General features: G+C 31.5%; 1 protein-coding gene across 4 annotated transcripts in view; it reads left to right on the top strand.

The window, feature by feature from the left end:
- RabGGTb (geranylgeranyl transferase type-2 subunit beta) overlaps positions 1 to 23,969 on the top strand; it is a 31,702-nt gene that overhangs the window by 5,400 nt on the left and 2,333 nt on the right. For all 4 annotated transcript variants that reach the window (XM_076464811.1, XM_076464810.1, XM_076464812.1 and 1 more), the window contains exons 3-9: positions 32 to 229; positions 2,910 to 3,015; positions 6,108 to 6,160; positions 10,521 to 10,631; positions 12,262 to 12,373; positions 19,767 to 19,855; positions 21,897 to 21,971. In XM_076464811.1, the coding sequence (XP_076320926.1) occupies positions 32 to 229; positions 2,910 to 3,015; positions 6,108 to 6,160; positions 10,521 to 10,631; positions 12,262 to 12,373; positions 19,767 to 19,855; positions 21,897 to 21,971 (744 nt within the window). The remainder of the gene's footprint in view (positions 1 to 31; positions 230 to 2,909; positions 3,016 to 6,107; positions 6,161 to 10,520; positions 10,632 to 12,261; positions 12,374 to 19,766; positions 19,856 to 21,896; positions 21,972 to 23,969) is intronic.

The raw sequence follows: 23,969 nt of genomic DNA, 5'->3' as shown, positions 1-23,969 counted from the left end.
GGTATACTAAACATGCAATTCTCTCATTAAGGAATACTGCATGACAGAATATCTGAGAATGAGTGGAATTTACTGGGGAATAACAGCAATGGATTTGATGGGAAGTTTGGATCTTCTAGACAAACAGCAGATTCTAGATTTTGTTCGGGAATGTCAGCATGTGTGTGGAGGTATTGGAGCCAGCAAGGGCCATGATCCTCATCTCCTGTATACATTGAGTGCTGTGCAGGTATGCTGTTATCATTAATTTACACAATGGTATTTTGCAAGTTGGTTGGTTGGTTGTTAACTGGGTGGGTGAAAGAACTTATCACTGTAATAATTTAAGACAAAGTTTTACTTGAATGAGCAAATGTGGCTGCCATTAAGACAATTCTTAAGTTTCCAAAACTATAGCTATTTCTCAATCTCCAGGGTTTCTACTCTTTGCTCATCTAAGCATTGAGCATGTTTGCTTCAGTCTTTTATTACCTACTCAAATGTCCTTGGAAGATTCTAATTTTCAAAATTCACCAACCAGATAGATATTGTTGTATGACCAATCTAAACCTGATCATTTGTTGTTCCCTGTCAGGGCTATGAAATATTATGCAGCTGATACTAACTCCTTTTAAGATACTAAGAATCAGTTGTTCATTCGTTGGGATCCTTCAGTTTCTCATGACTTATCTCCTGTTTTAATGGATTATACACACTTCATTCTGATAATGTTATCATTTTCTCTGCATAGGTTTCTGTAAACGAGTGTTGTGATTATTCACAATTTGTGTTGCCACTTTTAATGTGGTTGATATTTCTACAGTTATATCTTTTGTTTATATATATCATTTATATGAAAAAAAAAGTACCAACAGGTATTAATTCTCAAGTTAATGTTTCTACTATGGAGGCCAACAAGACTTTTTTTCCTTCCACCTCTGCAGTCTGGTGTTTCTCAACAAACAAGGGAGGGGTCACTCTGAGTCAAAGCTGTCCATGATATGATCCATTATGAGATGGAGACATATATGTGGATTGAGAGTATTACTAAGATGGCTTTTGCAAATAAATGACCTGGAACTGGCTGGAGAGAATTTTCGTTTCCTGGTTTCTGCTTACCCCTCCCTGTCATATTCTCTTGGTTACACTGTTATTGCCCAGCTCAAACATGATTTTTGCTTCTTTGGTATTTGTAGGAATGCAGATACTTCTACTTCTTTAATATTGGCCATATCTTTTGAGACAATCTCTATCAGACATTCTCCACCCAGATGTTTGTAAACTCAGTCTTCATGGCTGGAAGTTATGGGGTCTTTGGCCTAACATAAGCAGTTAAAGTTTCTCTGTATTTAATTAAATCTCTCCATAGATCACCTATGGCCATTTATTGATGAAAATGACATGCTTATTGTTAGTGGTATATTAAGGTAATTTAAACCCTCTTCAACCTAAAGTATCTACCATATTCTGTTTTATGACTTTGGTGTTTGAGAGGAGTCTTGCTTTGTCTACAGAAGCTTTATGTAAGGCATCCTTATCCACTATTTTTAGGTCTACTCAAAATTATTTTGTATCCTTCAGCCCAAGTGACCTTTTCAAATTACTGAATTGATATTTTACAGTTATTTTACATCTGTTGTCTCTTCTTCCCTTTTGAGTTCTCAGTGTCATGTTCCTTGTTGTTGTTTTTCTTAAATAATATGTTGTTGTTGAGTTGTGGACATTATCAGTCTGAGATGTTAGCAATCCATGTGCATTGGACTCTCTATAATTCCACATTTGTCCTACTTTAACCCTGATATGTCTTTTCTTCCCAAGACTGGCAATCAGGGAAGGGAAATGACCATCTTGCCAATCCATTTGCCAGCCATTTCTCATCTGTATGACCAATCTGATCCTGATCATTTGTTATGCCCTGTCAGGGGCGTGAAGTGTTATGCAGCCGATACTAACTCCTTTTGAGATACTAAGAATCAATTGTTCATTCATTGGGATGCTTCAGTTTCTCATGACTTATCTCCAGTTTTCCTATTGTGGTTCTTTGCATGTTGATTCATAAGGTCTATAATGAATTATTGTTACAGATGTATGTTTTGAAAGTTAACATTTCCCTAAGTTGAAAATTTATTTTCAATAATACTTACCTCCACTGACACTCTCTTGCCATGCCTCACCAATGAGAGGTGGTTTATGTTTTATAAGAAAAGTGATTACATTGTCTGAATGAGGTGATTATACATAGTATCTAGACAGAGGGTGCATTTAAAATGAAGAATTTGCAAATTATAATTTGGCAAGGGCATTTGAGTGAAGTATAAAAAAACTGCAGCAAGCATGTTCAATACCTAGATGAGCAGAGGATGAAAACCCTGGATATTGAAAAATAGCTATATTTTCAGCAGAAGTAAATACTGGAAATTTTGGTATTGTGGGAAAAGAAATGCAAAAGGTTTATTACATTCATTGCTCCTACAAAACAGTACTAAGGTTTTTATGAAAGTCACAATCCTTTATAAGGTCAGAAGTATAGTGTAGTTAGTATTATTGGAAATTTTAGTATTGTGGAAGAAAAAATACAAAAGGTTCATTGCTCTTAAGAACAAAAGTACTGAGGATTTTTAAGAAAGTCACAATCCTTTATAAGGTCAGAGGTATAGTGTGGTGGAAACAGTGTATGTGTACTCTGATTTTTAGCCAGAATGCCATTCTATCATTATTTGAATGGATCCCACTTTCACGGTTATGCTGTAGATTATACATTTTGGTACTTACTTAGCAATACACCACCACATAAGATCAATAAAAAGTATTCATATATAGAGTAAGAATAAATTGCTCAAGTAAAATCAGATTTATAGTGTAGTTTATTATTATTTTTATGGTCACTTTAAGAAAAAATGAGGTATTAATTTGCTTCTTTACCTACTTAGATTCTTACCATCTATGATGCCCTTGATGTAATTGATATTTCTGGTGTGGTTGATTATGTAAAAAACTTGCAACAGGAAGATGGAAGCTTTTATGGAGACAAGTGGGGTAAGATGATTTTTCATGTCTTAACAATCCAAACATCATTGACAGTGGCATATATTTGTCACTATGCTGCAGTTATAGCTTCAAAGAAAATGTCTTTTAATTTCTTTTATATTTAAACCATTAGTTTTAAAGTACTTTCAAACAACAACTGTTATTTGGCTCCTTTTTGTAGGCCTAAAATTTATCTTTAATGATGGGTAAAGTTAAACAGTGAACCCTTTATTTTATTTCTATACTTGATTTCTAACTTTCACACAGGAATAGTGCAAATCTTATACAAACATGAAATTATAGATACTCCATTTTCCTATATCTATGTTGCATTCTTAAAAATATAGCTTTTAGAATACAATAAAAGAAATGGCAATGTTCTTAAGTTGCTTAATCCTAAACACAAAATCCAATTCCTCCAGCATTATTAGGCTTAACTTCATTAGCATGTGAGTTGCAATTTTAGATCTTTCACTGCAATTTATCAGCATTTCTCAGAAGGATTTTATCATGGAAATACCTCTTTAAATAGGCTGAAATAATTATAATGTATCTTTTTATTTAACCTTAACCTATTATATCAAGCATAACTAAACTCTTAGACTTTTTATATAATGTTTGTATGATTTCAGAGCTTTAAGCTGTTGATTTGCTTTTGTTTAAGTTTGTTGATGAGGGATGATATGTACCCAAATGTAGTCTAAGTGACGTATAAGTTATTTATTACAATAGAAGGAGTCTTACTTAATTTCTGTTGTATACTTATGAGGCTATGTCTGCAGATAAAGAATTATTTTTTAATTGATATGTTTAACACAAAATTTAATATTGTCACTTACACTTGGGAAGTTAAATGTTTCAGAAGGTTGTGGCTGTTTCTTAACACTTACTCTTAGTTATTTTGATAAAGAGTTTGAACTGAGGAATACAAATAACAGTGTGTGTAACTTACTGAAACCTATACATAAACTTGAATTAAGTAATGAATAAATAATACCCAATTTACTTTTAAAACTTGTTTGAATATTTATTTCAACACAACTTGTTCATTGTTAAGTTCTAGTTATAACATCTGTAGTTTTTTTTATGTGTGTGTTTGTAATATTGTTATGCATACTCGGGTTTATTTGTAGTATTGGTATGCATACTCAGGGTTATATTTTACACCATAGCTTTATTCTGCTTTAGTTTAAAAAAAAAAAATAACTGAAACTTACTGTATTTTGACACTTTTTAATATATTTTTGAATGCCAAAGCACTACAGTGTATCAAATAAGATGTATAGGCTGGGTTGTCTAACAGACAATTTTCACACCAAGTATTATTGTTAGGAACAACTTTAGTTTTCCACACTTGAATGAACAAGTTAGTAAACTAATAAAAATTACAAAATTAGTGTTACATTTTTTGTGTCATAACAACACCCAATATTTTGATTATTTACTCGGCTATTTGGCCTAAACTACCAAACCTTTTTTTTAATCTAAGGATGAAAAAATAAATTCTAGATTAAGCATCTTGCCATATACCTGCCTGTATCTCATAATTGCAACTAATGGTCATGTATGATTTCCTTACTGATTTTGAGCTCAGACTTTTTTAGACACCCATTAGAATTATAATATTAAACATGCAGAATTAAATGAATAAACTTAAACTTATAACAATATCCACACCCAGTCACAAGCCATCTTCTTGCTCTTACCTCTTAGATCTCAAGCATGAGAAATGACAAGATGAGCTACTCAGCATCAATACCTCAGAGCCATGAGGCTCTGACGCCCTGAAATGTGAACAGAAAAATATTAAAGCTCATTCCATTCAGTTTAGTCTTAACACTGAGAAAAGTATATAAAGAAGAATTAATGGTTAGTGTTGTCTTTGTAGAAAACACTGAAGATCAGCATTACCTGTGGCACAGCTAACTCTTGTGATGTAAACTTGTGACAACCACTTCCTCTGTACCTGTTTATGGTTGAACCAAGTTTTAACACATAGATGTATGTGAATTATGTTATTAGTTGTAATTGCCAGCATTTTATACTGCAAATTTACATGAAAAAATATTGTATATTAAATGTTTTCACTATTCATGATCTTGCTAACTCTTGTCTAGTCAGTCCATACTTAACTGTCAGCAAGTACTATCATTTAGCAAAACTAATATAATAATTTATCTCTAACTATTTTATGAAAGCAGTACCTTGTCCAATTATCACCTCTCAGAGAACATTTTACAGTTTACTCACTGTTAGAAAGATTGTTTCATTGCCAGAAGATACTGAGATAAATGCCTTAAACATTTGATAATCATGGCAAGTATCAACTTCTTCCCAGTGGTATTCACCCTGAAAGAATTCCAGAATGATAGAGATGCTAGATATTCATCACAACTAGTGTTTATAAAAAAAATATGCACGTGTGATACAACAAATGCTTGATGTGGAAATTTCTCTCTTGTAGATGTAATTCCCTTAGTTTATTATTATAGCATAATTATTGGTCTTTAATTTTATTTGCATATGGTTATGTAATTATACACACCCACAGAAACTTACCACCAATTTCAATAGGAATAATTTTCAGTTTTTTGGTAAATTGTTTTCTTCTTGGTTTATTATTTTGATACATTTGAAGATCTTAAAATCCAAAAGTCCTGAAAAGTTTCCTCAAGGGATTTTGTTTACTTAGTCCTTGATTTAATGGTACATTGTTATTTGAATGAAATGGTATTTTGTGTGCTTTGTTGAATTGTATCCGAAAAGTCACTAGTCACTAATTTACTTCACATATGTTATAAACTTCATATTTATCTAATATCTGTTCTACTTTATAATTTCAAATATATGTATTTTGTAATTTTATTTAATATTCTATCAGTTATCCATGTTGCAAAAGACTTATAAAGTTGAAAATATTATTTTTAATGTATTAAAAATATGTAAATAATTATCATTCAAGGATTACATTGTTTGATTTTTTTAACAAGATGCAACACTGTATGTGAAAAACAAAGAACAAATTACAAATATAGTGTCTAGAAGTTTAGGACAAAACTACAACCCTAAAAACATGCAAATAAAATTTGTTTTTTTTGTAGGTGAGGTAGATACCAGATTTTCATTTTGTGCTATAGCTTGTTTAGCACTTTTGGTAAGTTTTTCTTGCATGAAATGTTTTCCATAGGCATATTTGTGTGTGCAAATTTATAAAACAGTCAAAATACCATTAATTTCTTTCCTTCTTCCTGCATCACTACTTCTTTACATCTATTTATCAGTACCATAACATGTTACGTAGTTGTGCATAAATAAATACTAAGGAGAATAAATTAAGAGGAAATTGAAATGAAGAAAAAATTCAAAATGTTAACCACTCTCTGACAGTTTCATGGTAGTTAGCTTTTACTGTAGTAAATATATTGTATAGATTATATCTGGGTTATTCCATGTCAAATCATCCAGGGGGCTGCAGGTGACCCCCACAGAATGCCTTGAAAAATTTCACATGTGCTCATCTACCCATATAATGAAACCTCGCCAATGGTTAGATCAATATCTGTAATAGTTTGATTTACAGTCCTGTATAATTTAGTGTGTTTTTTGTTGTTTTTTTTTTTGACAAATTCCTTTCTGAGCAGATTTGGCTGCTAAAACTGCAAGAGTAATGGTGGTAGAAGGCTGAAATTTGCTACACTGACTGAATTAATCTCACAGAATTCAAAAATGGTCTCAAACCAAGTTTATCTCTCTTAGGATTTTCATAGTGAGGTTGTAAAATCACCTGAAAACCAAAAATCATAAAAAACATTGGCTTATTTAATAAGCCATAGCTCTAAGACTTAATATGATACAAAGCTGAATATTTTTTTCACATTACCTATAACATAACAGTTGATAAATCAGCAATTGTTGTAGTTAAAAGTCTATTAGATCTCCTGTAAAAATATTTAGTTGCATGCAACTTTTTATGATTTAACTAAAAATAGCCCTACTTCAGGCCACAGTTTGACCATGTCACTAGTTATTCACCATATTTAGATTCTTACCATATATTCTTACATCTCTGAGTAAAAATCAGGATGGTGTTCAACCTACATTTTGCATTATAATTTTTTAAAGTATCCTCTGACCATACGTTTTTTATTTTAAAAAATTCAGTTCAGGTGTGTTACTGTGAGCAAATATATCCATACAATTTTGAAAAATATCTGTCAGAAGTTTATGAATCCCACTGAAATATTCTAACCAGCCTTTTACAATGTTAAATAATGAAGTTGTAAGAAACAAGAAAGAATTAATTCATTTCTGAACAAGTTTATTGCCATAAGTAGTTAGATCACATGGCAATGCAAATAGATTGTGTATACATTATAGTTATGCAGATATGGCTGAGTTTAAGATTCATAATATAATAAATACAAAGGTAAATCAGACACAAAAAGCACAGTGCTACAACAGGGAATAACTGAGAAAGATTATAGTCGCACCAAACGCAAAAATAATCGTGACAATGCAATGTTTCAAAAATTACTTTGGTGATAAATTAGCCTTAACAACATCAAATAAACATTGCTTTGTTCAGACAGCTTGAATAAACTTCTGAAATTTGAGTTTGATTATGTTGAGATCACTTTGACTTGGAACATAGTGGTGAGCACTACTGCCTTGCACGGTTGATGCACTTATCAGACAAAGAATATGTTGGAAAGGAATCCAGCTTTCATCTATACATGACCTTGCAGGCCATGAGAACAGTTTGTTTCTTGATATCTTCATAAATAATACCAACACATCGGAATGTTCATCTGATCTATCTTTTATGTTTCCCACATACCATTCATGATCGTATATGCAAGCCACATATTTCCCTGGCTGATAATTGTTATTGCTATCATTAGACCCTATTTCAGCTGCTGCAGCATCACTTTCACTGTTACTACCAACAGTTACAACTGTGTACACATCATCCTCTGACAGCCTTCTTATATACAATTTGTTGGTAGAGTGGGGAATAAAATGCTCAAGTTGATCAAACTTTACACAGTTCTGCAGGACTGATTCCTGTTTGACAAGAAAGAACTGAATGCCCTGAATGTGATCCTTTGCCCAATGGTACATATCAGAGACACTTAAAATTTGATAATTCATTATTTTTCACAACCTTGATTTTTTTTATGATCATGTCCAGAGATGTAAGAATATATGGTAAAGGCTGATTAGAATGTTTCAATGGAATTCATCAATTATTTCACAATTGTATGGATATATTTGCACACAGTAATACACCTGAATTGAAGTTTGTTTTTTTCTAAGTAAACAACATATGGTCAGAAGATACTTTAAAAAATTATAAAGCAAAAATTAGGTTGAACACCATCCTGCTTTTTTTTGTAGATCATATTCAGAGATGTAAAAATCTGAAAAGGCTGAATAACTGGTGACATGGTCAAATTGTAGCCTGAAGTAGGGCTATTTTTAGCTAAATCATAAGTTTAATCAACTACATTTTTTACAGGAGATCTAATAGACTTTTAATTACAACAATTGCTGATTTATCAACTGATATGTTATAGAAAATTAGAAATCAAAATTCAGCTTTGTATCATATTAAGTCTTAGAGCTATGGCTTATTACATAAACCAATATTTTTTATGATTTTGGGTTTTCAGGTTATTTTACTGCCTCACTATGCAAATCCTAAGAGAGAGAAACTTGGTTTGAGACCATTTTTTGAATTCTATGAGATTAATTCAGTCAGTGTAGCAAATTTCAGTCTTCTACCACCATTACTCTTGCAGTTTTAAGCAGCCAAATCTGCCTGGAAATGAATTTGTCAAAAAAACAAAACAAAAAAACACTAAATTTTACAGGGCTGTAAATCAGAACCTCTTACAGATATTGATCTAATCTTTACAATGTTTCATTATATGGGTAGATGAGCACATGTGAAATTTTTCAAGGCATTCTGAGGGGGTCACCTGGAAAATTTTTCCAAAATCTGGATGATTTGACATGGAATGACCCATTTAAAAGTATGGTATGAGAAAAACTTAGTTGTGAGATTACTTTAGGCTATACATTAGTATACACTGAAATATAGTGAAAGTATTAGCTGCTGTTTAATAATAGGTGTAATCATTTTTCATTTCTTAATGTTATTTTTAGCACAGCAGTTTACAATTAAAAGTATTATTACTCATGAACTGAATAAGTTTCATTGAAACTCTGATGGAATTTTCTGCAGTATCTTAATAGTTTAGTTCAAGACACAAGAATCATGTGTGCAGGAACCTTACAAGAAAGCTATGATATTAAGACATTATTACATGTAATACAGGAAACACAGGTTGTATAGAAAAACTATCTTAAGCAAAGTGTAATAACTTGTTTTATATAATTCTGTAAGTACCATTCACAAAACAGTCTTACACATGATATTGCATATTTTTTGTAAGTAAATAAATTTTCTGAAATCATTAAAAATTTTAGCAATTTCAAGTAAAGTTTAATGCTAATAAATGTTAGTTTTTTAACTGAATTCTGTAACATCATTTAGTACAAATTTTGTCTTTTTTATAACATACAAATCTCTGTAAATATACACTCATTATATTTAGTATCTCCTGCACTCAGATGTTCATCACCTCTGTCTCTTTTCTGTAATGGGCTGAACACAAAAATGAAGCCCATAATCAGAGATCTTTCAACTATTCAATACAAAAAAACTTAAATAATGACAGATGTTGTAATCTATCCTTTGAGATTGTAAACTTGTAGTCTTTTGCATTATTCATTCTTCGTCATAAGTTTTAATACTGTCAGAAAAATTTAAATCACCTTTACCTTAAACCATACTCATGGCTTTTCTTTAAACATGATCACGATTTAAATGCTAGTTTCAGAGCCAAAGATGCTGAAATGGCTGTTATTTTTTACTTTATTTTTTTATGTTTCTTAGACTTGAATATCCAGTTTTAGTTATGCACACCTTTGGCAAGGAGTATGTGCTTAGTCCCAACTTTCTTGAGATTACTTTTATCGTGTAGTATTAACAAATAGTTACCATATAACCAAATAACATTACTTTTATCATGTAGTAATAATAAAAAAACAGATAAATAAACATTACTTTTGTCTTATAGTAAAGACAAGTTGCCATATGTAACAACGACAAAAAGTTACCACACGATCAAATGGTATTTCTTTTATCGTGCAGTAATGGCAAATAGTTACCAGATCACCAAACAACTTCTTTTTCGTGTAGTAACAAAAACATAACAGATAAACAAATGTTACTTTTATCATATAGTAATAACAACTAGTTACCACTGAATCAAATTTGAGAAATGTTTTTTTATAAAATCTTTTCTTCAAACTTAAGTTATTGTATAGAATAGTGTAACAATATCCACATCTCAACATATTTATACAAGGTGTTATATAAAAGTAAAGCACACCACACATTGATAGCCATTTTATTTCAACTAGAGTTTTTTTTTTCTATTCACCAGGGTAGGATTGATGCTATCAATGTTGATACTGCTGTGGAGTTTATCTTATCTTGTATGAACTTTGATGGTGGATTTGGGTGTAAACCTGGATCTGAGACTCATGCTGGACAGGTAAGTTTACTAACTCTTTCTTCATTAATTTTGACTTGTTTTTTAAACACCTTTTTTTTTAAATGTATCTCATCTTCTGAAGATAACCTAGGAAGGTCAAAATGTTCTCTGCTTATCAATAAAAGAGTTAATGCCCATACCATCCGTTCTGAGATGCATTTTTATTTTAAGTGGGTTTCTCGTCATCGAGAAGGACCTTTTGTTTTCCTTTGAAAAGCTAATTAGGTAAAGCTAGAATTTAAAAATGTAAAAAATATGAAATACTTCTTACTTTTGTATTATTTTCAGATTCATTAACTTAACTTCCAAATAGTAATCACAAGTAACAGTAGGAACAGCCAGGATGTGTACCGTAGGGTTAAAATTGCAAAATTGACTTGTCTGAGATGAAAAGAAGAAACTGTACTCAATGTAAAAAAAAAAAGTGAAAACTAATCTTTATTTACTTAAAACACAAGTAAAAGACAAACACACCAACACTGGAAAGCTTTATTCATGATACTAAGAAATCTTGCCAAGAAGAACTGTGGATGAAGAATGAGTGTATATCATATACACAAAATATTAGCATCATCTTTTTTACAGCACAGGTGCTACAAATTTATTGACTACACCAAGAGAAAGTATGGAGAGTTTAATTTCCAGACATTTCTAAACCAAATTATGAAGACATCACCAGAGAAAGCTGGTATAAGATTATAAAATAAATCTTTCCTAACATTATCCTTGAGAAACATTTTAAAATAACTAAGTGAACATGCGTCTTCATCATTTGTAATTACCACATAAAATAAAGCAGATTTACTGTACTTGAAAGTCTTTAAACTTTGAAATTTTATTAGATTTCAATCAACTAAATATTTCTTATAATAAAAAAAATATTAAAGAACAACCCAAACACATTAATAACTAAATAAATAAATATCATACATAAGATACATAAAGCTGATTGTTTTCATGCCGTCTTTGCTTGTGTGCTTGAATGGTTTGGGTAGTTTGGAGTTGTAATAAGCACAATGTGACAAGTTAAGTTGTCATACTATCAAAGATGGCAGGAAATTGAACTGACATTCACTATGTGGTAAAAAGTATGTTTGCCTCATTTAGAAATTTTAAAAATGACTATGGCAAAAAAAATTATTTATATTGAAACTTATGCAGTAATTTATTGGTGACGTTTTAGTAACAAAACACAAATGAGAGTGACATTTATTTATAGAGGACTTCCAGTAGCTTTCCTGTCTAGGTTAATATAAAACAAAAAAACATGGTACTTTTTCCAAGTACCACACTCACTGTAATAAATGATGTAGAACATACTGAGTGTACATTTGGCTTCTCAATAATTTGATAAATCTGAGATTTAGAAATTGAATTTTATATTAGATTTTTTTATTATTGCCTTGATTCAATCCAGTAATTCAATTTGAATTACAGGTTTTTCAGCTCAAATCTTTTGTATAGTTTTCAAGTGTTATATCACAAAACTGTGTTTTCCCCCAAAATACAATTTTCTAATTCATATAAGATATATTATTACCCAAGAAGTGAATCTTTTTATTTAAGAAAAATCTTGGATAGAACTATTAAAATTTACAAAATGTTTATAAATGTCTTCTCTAATTTTTAGATTTACTGCTGCTTAGGAACATTAGCCATTACAGGAAACCTACATTATGTGAATGCTGACCTGTTAGGATGGTGGTTGTGTGAGAGACAGTTACCATCTGGTGGACTAAATGGTAATTATTAATTTACTGTTGATGAAATTTGCTCTCTTGTTGCATTTTCACTTAGACTACAGTGATGTGATTTGTGTAATCATTTTCCCACATTGATTTGAACAGGAATCTTAAAAAACAAATTGTGATCACCAGTGTGCACTAATATTTTTTGCCAGATGATAACACTATGTAACAAAATTTTTACTTTTTCTTGTTTCTGGGCAGAAAGTGTTATTTCCCAGTTTCTCATGCCTGAAGTAAATGGAAAAGACCTAATTTTCACTTCAAACTTTGCTTTTGTGACCTGGAAGCGTATAAGGAATACATGATGGGAGACTATATTTGGGGGCTGATACGTGAAAGTTATTTACATTACAATTGCAAATCTTGAAAAACTACTCACTTCTAAACATTTTTTATAACTTTAGTATAAATACATGTAAATTTTTATTCATATGTTGTTTTATTCAGACCATGTGTAAATGAAAATGTGCAAATTTGCCCATTTTACATAGAAAATAGGATAATTTCTATATTTCATTATCCAGGTCACAAAAGCAAAGTTTGAAGGGAATAATGGCTATTTTCAGTACTTTTAGAACATAGGCAGTTAAGAAATAACACATACTATCCTGGAACAAAATTTGTGTTACATAGTGTAATCTAGGCATGATTATTACTATTCATATCAGTTCTAAACAATGTTAAAAATTAATTTATTAAAAAGCTCTCCACAACCATATATTTGTCCACGAAGGAAAGGTGATCAATGAATTCTCCCCCCACAGCTCTAAGTGTGGCACTAATACAAGTAACTTTTAATGTCAGTGGTCAAAAATGATGTTAATTTTGATGTGGTGGAAGGAAAGTGGAATCACCTCATTTCATCTGCATTAAGAGGTTATTTAATAACTATATATATTGCTTATTACTTTTTTCCAAAGGAATCCCACAAATAGTTGGTCATAAATTACTGTATCAATACCATAGAATTCCCTCCCCCCTTGTGGTGGATTCCTGTACGTGATGAGGGAACCTCCCAGAGAAAGTTAGCTGTATGTGGTGACCTGTGAAGGGGAGGAGATGATACTGGTGATTGAGTGGTGTCTGGGGCACTGTAGCACACCAATTTGGCTTTAAATTATTGTAAACAGGTGGCTTTGGAGTAGCTCCCCAAAGTCAATCAGCTGATTCTTTTGGGCTAGCACAACTGAGTACCAATGTTGGGTGTACTCTACAGGTATTGTGGAGATTGTGTCTGATGCTGGTGTTTGAGTATTGTGCTTACAAAGCACTGGAGTTACTGCAGTGTAGATGTTTTGGCATCCTCTTATAGGAATTTATGGTAGGTGAGGTCAGTGGACTTTGAATCAGTTTTTATTTATAATGGATCTCCCAATTCTCAAAAAAAAAAAAAAAAAAGCTGATCGGTAAATGACCATGCATGGATGACTGTTAAGAAATCACCTTCACATTTGGAACCTATACCTCGATTTTTAATTCTTTGTTCTTTATCTGACAAATCCTTAGGGTAAATGTCTCACTTTTTCATTCCGAATGGATTAGAGGAGCTTGCTGGCTCTCCCTAGTCAGTCAGGATGTTGTACTCTGAAAACATTCATGAAAACATCTACACTTATGCATAGCAAACTCCTCCTGAGGTTGAAGACCATTGGGGATATACATATTAAGATTACTCAGCAGGCTACTTTGAATTCCTCTCAAGAAGTGATTGTTGGGATGGATTTGAAGAACATCCTGGAATCAGAGATCCTTGCTGGTTTCTCCAGCTAAGTCATTTCTCCTTTTCACTGTATCTCCACTTGTGAGAACTAAAGTATGTTACCAACAAGTATATTAATTTTTATGCTTACATTGCCTACAAGTGTCAACCATAACTGCATCAATTGTGGTGATTTTCACCCCTCTTACTACCAGTCTTGCCCTAAATGGGTGAATGTAAACCTCTCTTAAAGCAGGTCATCTGAACTGTAAGGTGTGGCAAGGTGTTCCTCACCCTCTCAGATGTTTCCAGTGTCAGAGGTTTGGACAGTAAAAAACATCTTGACACCTACAAGTGTTAACTGGATTTTCAATGCTTCAATTGTGGTGGCTCCCACCCCCCTTACTACTGATCTTGGCGTATGTGAATAGAGGAGAAAGAGGTACAATATTTGCTTATTGTCCATAACATTTTTTACCCTGAGGCTTGAAAGGTATTGTTCCACACTCCATCTTGGACAAATACTACTGCACTACATTTCACTACTATAGTGGGAGTGCAGACAAATCTTTCCATGCCTCCAACAGAGTAGTTCTCAAACCATGTAAAGTTTTTGCTCTCTATGGAAAAACAAGTTGACAAGTTCATGTCTTCTATATCTTTCCTCACTGTTCCTTTCATTGACTGCCAAGGTCCACTTCCTTCAGCTCAGGCTTCCAGTGTCTGGTCGGGTCCACAAATATCAACAGACCTCCTTCTACTGAAGAAAAACTGTGGTCATAAACAGAAGGGCTCTCTACCCATTTCTTATCCACATAAGTAATAATGGTTCCTTTAATACAATGAACTGTTAAAGTTTCTGTTCTAACCTGGTGACATTAAGGCCTTGATTTCTTGAATCAAACAACCTCCTCTTATTCACCCAGTATGGTTTCTGTCAACAGCACTCCACCTTGGACCAACTATTCAACTTGAAACATCAATCAGGGAAGCCTTCCTTGAGAGAGAGTCTTGTTCTGTCTTCTTTGATCTTGAGAAGACTTAGGACACTATATGGAGGTATGGCATTATGTTAAACCTCCATTCACAGGAGTTGAGTGGCCATTTGCCCACTTTTATTCATAATTTTTATCTCAATGGAGATTTCCAAGTCTACAAGAACTTGAAATCCTTCACGGCTAAGTCTTGAGTGTCACATTTTATAATCAAAGTCAGTGCCATCATTATCCAGCTTCCTCTTGCTGTTGAAAACAGGATCTATGTCAACAACTTCAAATCTTGTGTCGAGTATAGAGTTTATTGAGAAGCAGCTCAGACTGCCTTCCTTCACTTGTTAAAGTGGATTACAGCAAACAGTTTTTCTTTTTCCAAAACCATTTGCATGTATTTTTGCCACTACCAGCATCTACACCCCAATCCTGAGCTATGACTTAGTGATGTTGTTGTTGTTCTCATGGTCCATGAGGCAAAGTTCTTGGAGCTTATCTTTGGCCACAAGTTTACTTTCATTCCTTACATAAAGTAGCTAGGTTTCAAATGTATCAGGGCAATGAACATCCTCCACTTCCTCTCTTCCACCTCTTGGGGAGTGGATCAGTTTTCTATACTCAAGATCTATCATGCCGTCATTTGATCCAAACTTGACCACGAGTCTGTGGTTATGCCAGGACCTTGACCTTGAAGATGATGAACCCCATTGACCAACTGAAGTCATTGATAATATTTAATTTGAGTTTCTTATATCTGACACTTAGATATTGTTTAGTTTTTAATCTCTATTTATTTTTACATATTATAAAACTACTTTTATGTTTTTACTGGTTGTTTGGCACAGATAGTCTAGTTGCCTTTTGCCAAAAATATGCTAAACAACCAACCAAGCAATCATAAAATTCCACTGTGATTTATCAAGCTCAGTAACTAAACTGTATTTGAGTATAAAAAAAAATGAAATTTTAAGCTTGGAATATAGCATGAAAAGAAAGTTTCCCACTCAAATACTTCATAGAGGCTGAGAAAGCCACTAGGGGGACTTTCTGAGATTTTGATTGGTTATTCACACACCATACATAGAAATAGATGTGTGTAAGCATTTTCAAAAGTAGAAAAGGTTGGGCAGAGTTGTTATATGTGTTTCAGTGAATGCAGCAACATCTCGGTAAATAGAAAAGATAGGAGGTTCTTGTTTTAGATTCTAGCTCTTCAGTATCGGTAATTTGAGTTTCTAATTCATAATGAACTATAGGCTTTGTATTTGGACATCACAAACATCTAATTTGAATCAATGCTGCATTCAGCATAGCATGTGACACACAAAACTCGATATTGAAGATTTCTTTTTAATATATCCTTTTAAATTAAATTCACTAATGGGTAATACTAACATTTGAATTATCTATAATCTGATATACATTTGTAAAATAGTAGATCAATGAAATTTTGAATACTAGTCAATAAATGTGATGACATAGCCTTTAACCTGTGTGTATGTGCCAATTTGGGGGGGTGAATTTAAAATGTGTTTGGTGATATATTTTGGTATGCTAATTTTGGACATGTAATAAGCTGGAAAGTTCTGTTGATCTTGTAAAACACATGCAGAGATTAAACTAATTTCTTTCATAAATGATTTCTGTTTTTGGACATGTATGTATAGAGTAAATTATTAAAAGCAAATGAAATTAGTTGTTATTCCATATCAGTTTCACATCTGTACATGTTACTTGGAATGAAGCGAGAAACAAAATAACTTTTACAATGAGAACAAACTAAATCTTAGCAATAAAACATTTTCCTTTATTAGAAAAAACAAAAAATTGTATCATCTTTTTCTCCTTACTGTCCTCTACAGTTTAAATACTGATTGCATTACAATAAAGTAATTTTTACAGCTTTCTTGAATAAATATGAAATATTTATTAAAATTAACATCAAAGTAAAATAATCCACAGATTTTTTAAAAATATGCTAAATAGGGCTATTAAAAATAAAACATTAGAAACACGTGTTTTTATACAAATCCAACTAGTTCACATTATTATCTGGAGTAATATAATAATTGCCCAAAATATATTACATTACATAATCCAGTGAATAAGCCTGAATTTTATATCCTTTAGTATCAGTAGAAGAATATTAAATAAATTAATGTGGTTGATGCAAGATTTGATAAAAAGTTTAATAATGAGAAAGTTGTGTAGCTCAAAAGAACTTAAAAATGTAGGTAGAATGTTAACTTTTAAAATAAGAATATAATTAAAGTTAAGCAATTTTTGTGTATGTAATTGAAGTAGTTGCAAATTATGTAAAGGTTACTTAAAACCAGTGTAAATTAATGGATCAGTTAGGGAAGTAATTTATATGTATATAAGAAGCTGTAAAAATGTTTCATATCTTCAAATATTTTTGTATTAAAATATAGTAATTGAACATTTTAAACCATATGAGTTATGAGTAGGTCAAAATGCGTGTCACAACTTTTTTACAGAGTTGTATTCAACATTTAATTAAACAACTCTATCATTGTATGTCAGTAAACTTGTCATCAAAATGTATTTTATAATTCAAAGTTTAATAGTCCCAGCATGGCCAGGTGGTTAAGGCACTCGACTCGTAATCTGACGGTCGCAGGTTCAAATCCCTGTCACACTAAACGTGCTCGCCCTCTTAGCCCTGGGGCATTATAATGTGATGGTCCATCCCACTATTCATTGGTAAAAGAGTAGACCAAGAGTTGGTGGTGGTGACTAACTGCCTTCCCCCTAGTCTTTCATTGCCAATTTAGGGATGGCTAATGCAGATAGCTCTCATGTAGGTTTGTGCAAAATTCAAAACCAACCAAAGTTTAATATTATATAAGTTTCAATTTCTTAATTTGAAAAGAAAATATTTAAATAACTTTCTCAGTCTTTACTTTTCTGTAATACATAACACTTCCTTCAAATTCTATATTTTAGATTTTCGTTCTACCAATGTATGATCTGATTTGTTACAAATTGCACTCATATCATTTGTATTGCTAAGCTATAATTCCAGTTTCTAACTTCTTTATTTATTGAAATACAAGCAAGAAAGCCAAACCTACATGCCACACCCTCTTATAATGCAACTTTCGAAAAATGTCAGTAATTCTTCCTGATGTTTGCTGTTGGATTATCTATGACAAATACAGGGTGTTTAAAAAGTCACTGTGCAGTTTTGTAATCATATTTTATTCAGTCTATTTCAAGCCAGCAACTGATAGCTGTGTTTAGAAACAAAATAAGAAGGATCCAGGTCTGCATTGATGCCAACAGGGGTCACTTTCAACATTGTTTATAATTGTCATTCATATTTACTTTCTTTATTCTATATTGAAACATGTCTGTTAATAAATATATAAGTGCACAGTGACTTTCTGAACACCCTGTAGAAAGAAATGGTTTTAGGTTAATAAATGCTTTATGAAGCTAGCTCCTTCTGATGATAACTTTTGAACTATTTGCTTCAATTTCATTACTTGCTGATGTAGAAAATTGGATTCACCAGTTAATGGAGTTTGTTTAACACATTTAAAGGTTAATTAAAAAAACCACTTAAATTATATTAGTTCTGGGACATTATGTTTTTAGTGCATGATAATGTTGTTCTAAACTGCATATTTGAAATAAATAAAAATAAATATATCCTTCTGTCATTGTTACAAAAACATGAAATTATGGTAACTCAAGATCTGAAAGCCAAAAGAACAGAAACTCAACCTAAAATTTTAAATTTATTGTTTTTTTACATTCATTTTTTTATTTATTGTTATAAATGTTACTAAAATGTAAAACGTAATTAGGTTAAATAAGAAACATTAATTAATTACATTATTCACAATAGGATAAGTATGGTTATGTAATTTTGAGCATGTGTGCTGCATAAATGGCCTTTTGTATACTCTGAGAGCATCTTAAAGCATTTATTAGGGAAATGTATAAAAAAAATCTCAGATTTGAAAGGTTTTAACTCTAGCTGCAAGAATAAATAGTGTTTGTTTGTTAGAATGTGCAATCATACCAAAAAAAGAAAAATTAATTTATAATTATTTTGTATTTTTCATGAAATTTGCTTTGAGAGCTCCCATAATGCTGTGACAGCTGTTATAATCATGTTTTTTGAGGTACTTTAAACCTCTCTTCAAATTAGTGCTGAGAACTATTTTTGTTGATCCTTTGTTGTCACATTTTTATCAATTATTTATGCACCAAACTACCTGTGATTTGTTAATTACAGCTCTCCTAATAGTATTCAAGTTACATTAAGTCTGTAAGTAGTGCAATTAATCTCACTAATTTCTGCTGAGATTTATTTTATTTTTTACGTAGGTAATGAGTGGTTTCATCTACTAATATTGATCAGTACACTGATTTGTTTGACTGGCAAAAGAAAGGTTTACTTTTTGAAAAACCTTCAAGTTGGTTTGATTCTCTAGGTGTGATCTATTAACTTGTTTGATCATATAAATTTCCCAAGTTTCGTGAATGAAATTTTTGTGCATTGTTTTTGCTTGTTCATATCTTTTTTATTAGTGCTTAATGAGATTAAGTGGTGAGAGGTTTTGTTAAAGATTCAACAAATATTAGAACCATATTCAGGGTCTAACTAAAGACCAACAAGCTGTTTGAATTGTGTTAGAATTTTTAATTTAAATATATTTTCTTCCAGGACGTCCAGAAAAATTACCTGATGTTTGTTATTCATGGTGGGTTTTGTCCTCATTAAAAATTCTGGGAAGACTACACTGGATAGACAAGGCAAGTTGAAATGTCAAACTAACTACTAAAATTGCATACTAAAACATTGAGTTTTATTAGGAGTTTGTAATCGTAAAATCTTATATCTGTAGTTGGAAATACTTCTATTAAAATTTATATCAAAATATTTTTAGTAATGTGTACAAGTATTAAAATTACTAAAATTTTTGTTACAGTGATACATTCCAAATATTTGTTTTATATGTGAGCTATGTATTTTTTCATAAATGTCTTTTGCAGTTTGTGTAGATTGAAACTAAACATTATATGTATTTGATAGACAAGGTATCTATTTTGGGTATTTTGTAGATAAAATTACAAATTTTAAATATGAAGGGTATTCAAAGTTTATGGCCTTACCTGTAAAAGAATGAGACACTTTCAACAATGATTTACTTGTCAATATAATCTCCTCCTGAATCTATACACTTGAGCCAGCAGTGCTTTAAGATTTTTAAGCCCTTCTGAAAAAAATTCTTCTCAATCTTCAAGCCCTAACTGGACAAAATCATCATCATTCTGATATCTTTCACTTTTCAGAAATATTTTAAAGTTTGGAGAAGAGAGAAAAGTCACTTGGAGCTAAATTCAGTGAGGAAAAGAGGTGACTGTGTAATCTGAAGCCTACATTATGGATACCATTGAAAGCAACATATAATTTATGAACTTGGGACATTGTCCTGATGGAAGATACACTTTTTTTGAGTAATCCTTTTCCCTTTTCTGTGATTTCTTGATGCCAGTCGTTGATTAAGGATGCATAACAATCTTTTGTAATGCTTTGGCTCCTTTCCAATTAATCAATCAGTGAAATGCATTCGGTATCCTAAAAAAATGATTCCATGACTTCCCCAGCAGAGGGTTGTAACTTGAACATTTTTAGGGTGGGTGAGCTTGGGTGTTTTCATTGCAAACTTTGCACTTTTGTCTCTGGGTCTAAGTGGTGCAACTATGTTTCATCTATAGTTATGAATCTATTAAAACTTTTGTAGTATAAATTGGCTTTCAACAACTTGGATCCATTTCTGCTTAGATGACAATATAATTTGGAATCCATCTGGTATGAACCTTCCTCATGCTCAAACTGTCATTTAAAAATGTTTGTAATAATACTTGTACTGATTCCCAATTCTGATAACTTTCTAATGGAGTTCTTCTGTCATATATAACCAAATCATAAACTTTGTCTTCATTTTATGTTGTGATCAATGTCAACAACTGACCTGACTTCAAATCATCTTTTACATGATTGTTTACTGTTCTTAAATTCAGTAAATCATTTCTTCACTGTTGAATATACTGGAGTATCCTCTCCTAACAGTGCTTCTATGTCTTTATGGATTACCTGCAGTGTCAGTTTCTTTAACAGACTATCACGATTGACCTTTTCCATGGCATTTTAAAATAAATGTGTTACATACTCATAAAAAAAAATTCAAACTTAATATTTTTAGGTCAGGCCATAAATGTTTTTCTGACAACCCTTGTATATTGTAAACTTAAACTGTGTTTTTCAGTTAAACTTCAGGTAACTAAAATGAGATCTTAAACCAAAATGTTTCACTTCTTTAGCAAAGATTTAACACTTGGCCAAAGGAGGATGCTTTACTGAAGAAATGGAATATCTTGATTCATGGACATGAGCTACACATTTCAAACACTTTAAAAGACATACTTACACACACTAGAAGTTTTCTAAACAAAAAAATACACAATTATAAACGTTTTTTTGGACGTATGCTATACATTTTTACATGCTTTATAGACATCTACGACTTTACAAGTCATAATGAAAGTAACTTTTCGTTAAAGTGAGTTTTAAGTTTTTTGAAATAGATATTTTAAATATATATATCATGCAATAATTTTTAACAACCAAAAAAAACACAAAAATTTAACCTCAAATTATTGTTTATCCCTGGTAACAAACTAATCTGTTTCAAATTAGTAGATAAGCACATGATACAATGGAAAACAATTTTACAAACTTACTTTAATTTGTAAATGATATATGGTGGTTTGAATAGTTTTATGTTTACAGGAAAAACTTGTAAAATTTATCTTGGCTTGTCAAGATGAAGAAACAGGAGGTTTTGCTGACCGACCAGGTGATGTGGTAGGAAAACTGTTTTATAGCTGTTTCTCTAAATATATTTAATAGTTGCTTGTATGATTCAGAGTTTATCTTCTTTCTAGAATGATTAGTTATCTTGAAAGAATAATAAGGTATTATAAAATAAATCATGAGGTCAACTTTGTTTCACGTGTATATATTTGTTAATAACTCGACAGATATCGATATATATTAAAATTCCTTATTTTTGCAATAATTTTATCAGCCTTTGCTTAAACATATAAGCAGATGGAAATATTTATTTGCCTCAGTTTTCAAATGCACCTTATAATGCTGGTCGGAAGTTCATATTAATGGCTGTTACAAAATACAGCTTCTGTTGTGGCATGTTTAAATAATAAAAGTAATATTAATCAACACAAACTAATGAGATCACAGACACATGAATCCATGATCCCCAGTGTGTGCTACATCTGCTGATTGAGTTCAGATTATCATTTGTTTCAATGATGACCTGCATCCTAAAGATGATGCAATGATAATCCAGTGTTTAACAGGACTACAAATGCTTTTGGATGACTCCCTTAATTTTTTAATTGAGGGGTTACCTAAAGTGATTTGTGTATCATTCTAGATACTACATCTGTTGAATATTGAACAGCTGTATTGTGTCATCCTTAGAATGTGGACCGATACTGACATGATAGGTAGCCATGTTGAACTGATTGACCATTAATCCATTGGTGCACCTACCAAGAATTGTTACTCCATAATGATATTCATTGTATTATGTTTAAATACACCAAAAAATTTTTATAAGAACCTTTAAGACCTGTATAACTATTCAAAAAGCCTGTAATTCCCCATTTTACTTTTGATTTAAAATATAAAAGTTGGTTCTTAGTCATATCTGTCATACATATGCTCTGATGTAGACACATGAGTATTGTCAGCTCCAAGATAAGAAAGATTATTTTGTATTGAGAGATAGAAGGTGGGAAACAGTATGTTTAAAGTATATACCCATATTTGGTTTTATATGATTATAGCATAGCATGTCTGCAAGGTATATATCCCTAAAATAGCCTATATTTTGGTCAGTTCAGTGTGTAATTGATCTATTTTAAAAACTAATAGCATCTTGCCTGTAAATTGCAACTGCATGTTATAAGAGTGAGACCAGCAGCAGTATAAGCAGTAATTATTCTAAACAAAACATCATCTGTTTCAGTTTACACTTTCAAGTGCATGTATGATTTTATTTTTCTGATAAGTGTATGAATGATTAAGTCAAAAGTGTGCATAACTGATACTTATAGCCATTATTATGTGTTGAAATTCCATAATTATAGAATTTAGGAAAACATAGACATTATATGTTTCACAAACATTTCTTTTATTATTACCATTGTGTCTCACAATCCATTTGTGGGTGGAACCATGGTATCAAAAAATTAAATATTTGAAACGTATAATTAGCTTTGTTATACTCATTCTTCAAAATATGTAGTCAACTACTTAAAGACATCTTCAAAATGGACCTACAATCTGCCATCACTTGCTTTAAATTTACAGAATATCTGTAATTGTTGATAAGTGTTTGTATTGTCTGACAGTGATCCTGCTTTACATTTTCTCTTGTTTTTTATTAAATAATTCTGCTGTCTTTATTTTGTAGAATTCAACAAGTGATGCTATGAAGAAAATTTTGAATATCTTAAAATAAAATAACTCAAAGTATACTTAAATACAGGTTAAATGTGCAGTTTGAATTAATAAATGTGGTAAATCGTGCTTTTTATCTAAAGTGTGAGAATATGTGGAGTTGTTCAGTTAATCTGAGATCGTACAGTTGTTTGATATAATCAGTCCTTTTACTTTATTCTGTGACTTTTTAAAAATCTCTGTCTTCCTGATTTTTTCCCATAATTAGAGTTATGTTCCACTAATTAATTTACCACTATAATAATAAAACTTCTTCTTTTGTATGTTAATTCTTCTAACATATGAGAAATTCTCTGAACCAGTTACTAGAAATAT

This window comes from Tachypleus tridentatus, chromosome 10 (assembly GCF_004210375.1).
Source record: "Tachypleus tridentatus isolate NWPU-2018 chromosome 10, ASM421037v1, whole genome shotgun sequence".
Classification (NCBI taxonomy): Eukaryota; Metazoa; Arthropoda; class Merostomata; order Xiphosura; family Limulidae; genus Tachypleus; species Tachypleus tridentatus.
This window is presented reverse-complemented; position numbering and strand designations above follow the sequence as displayed.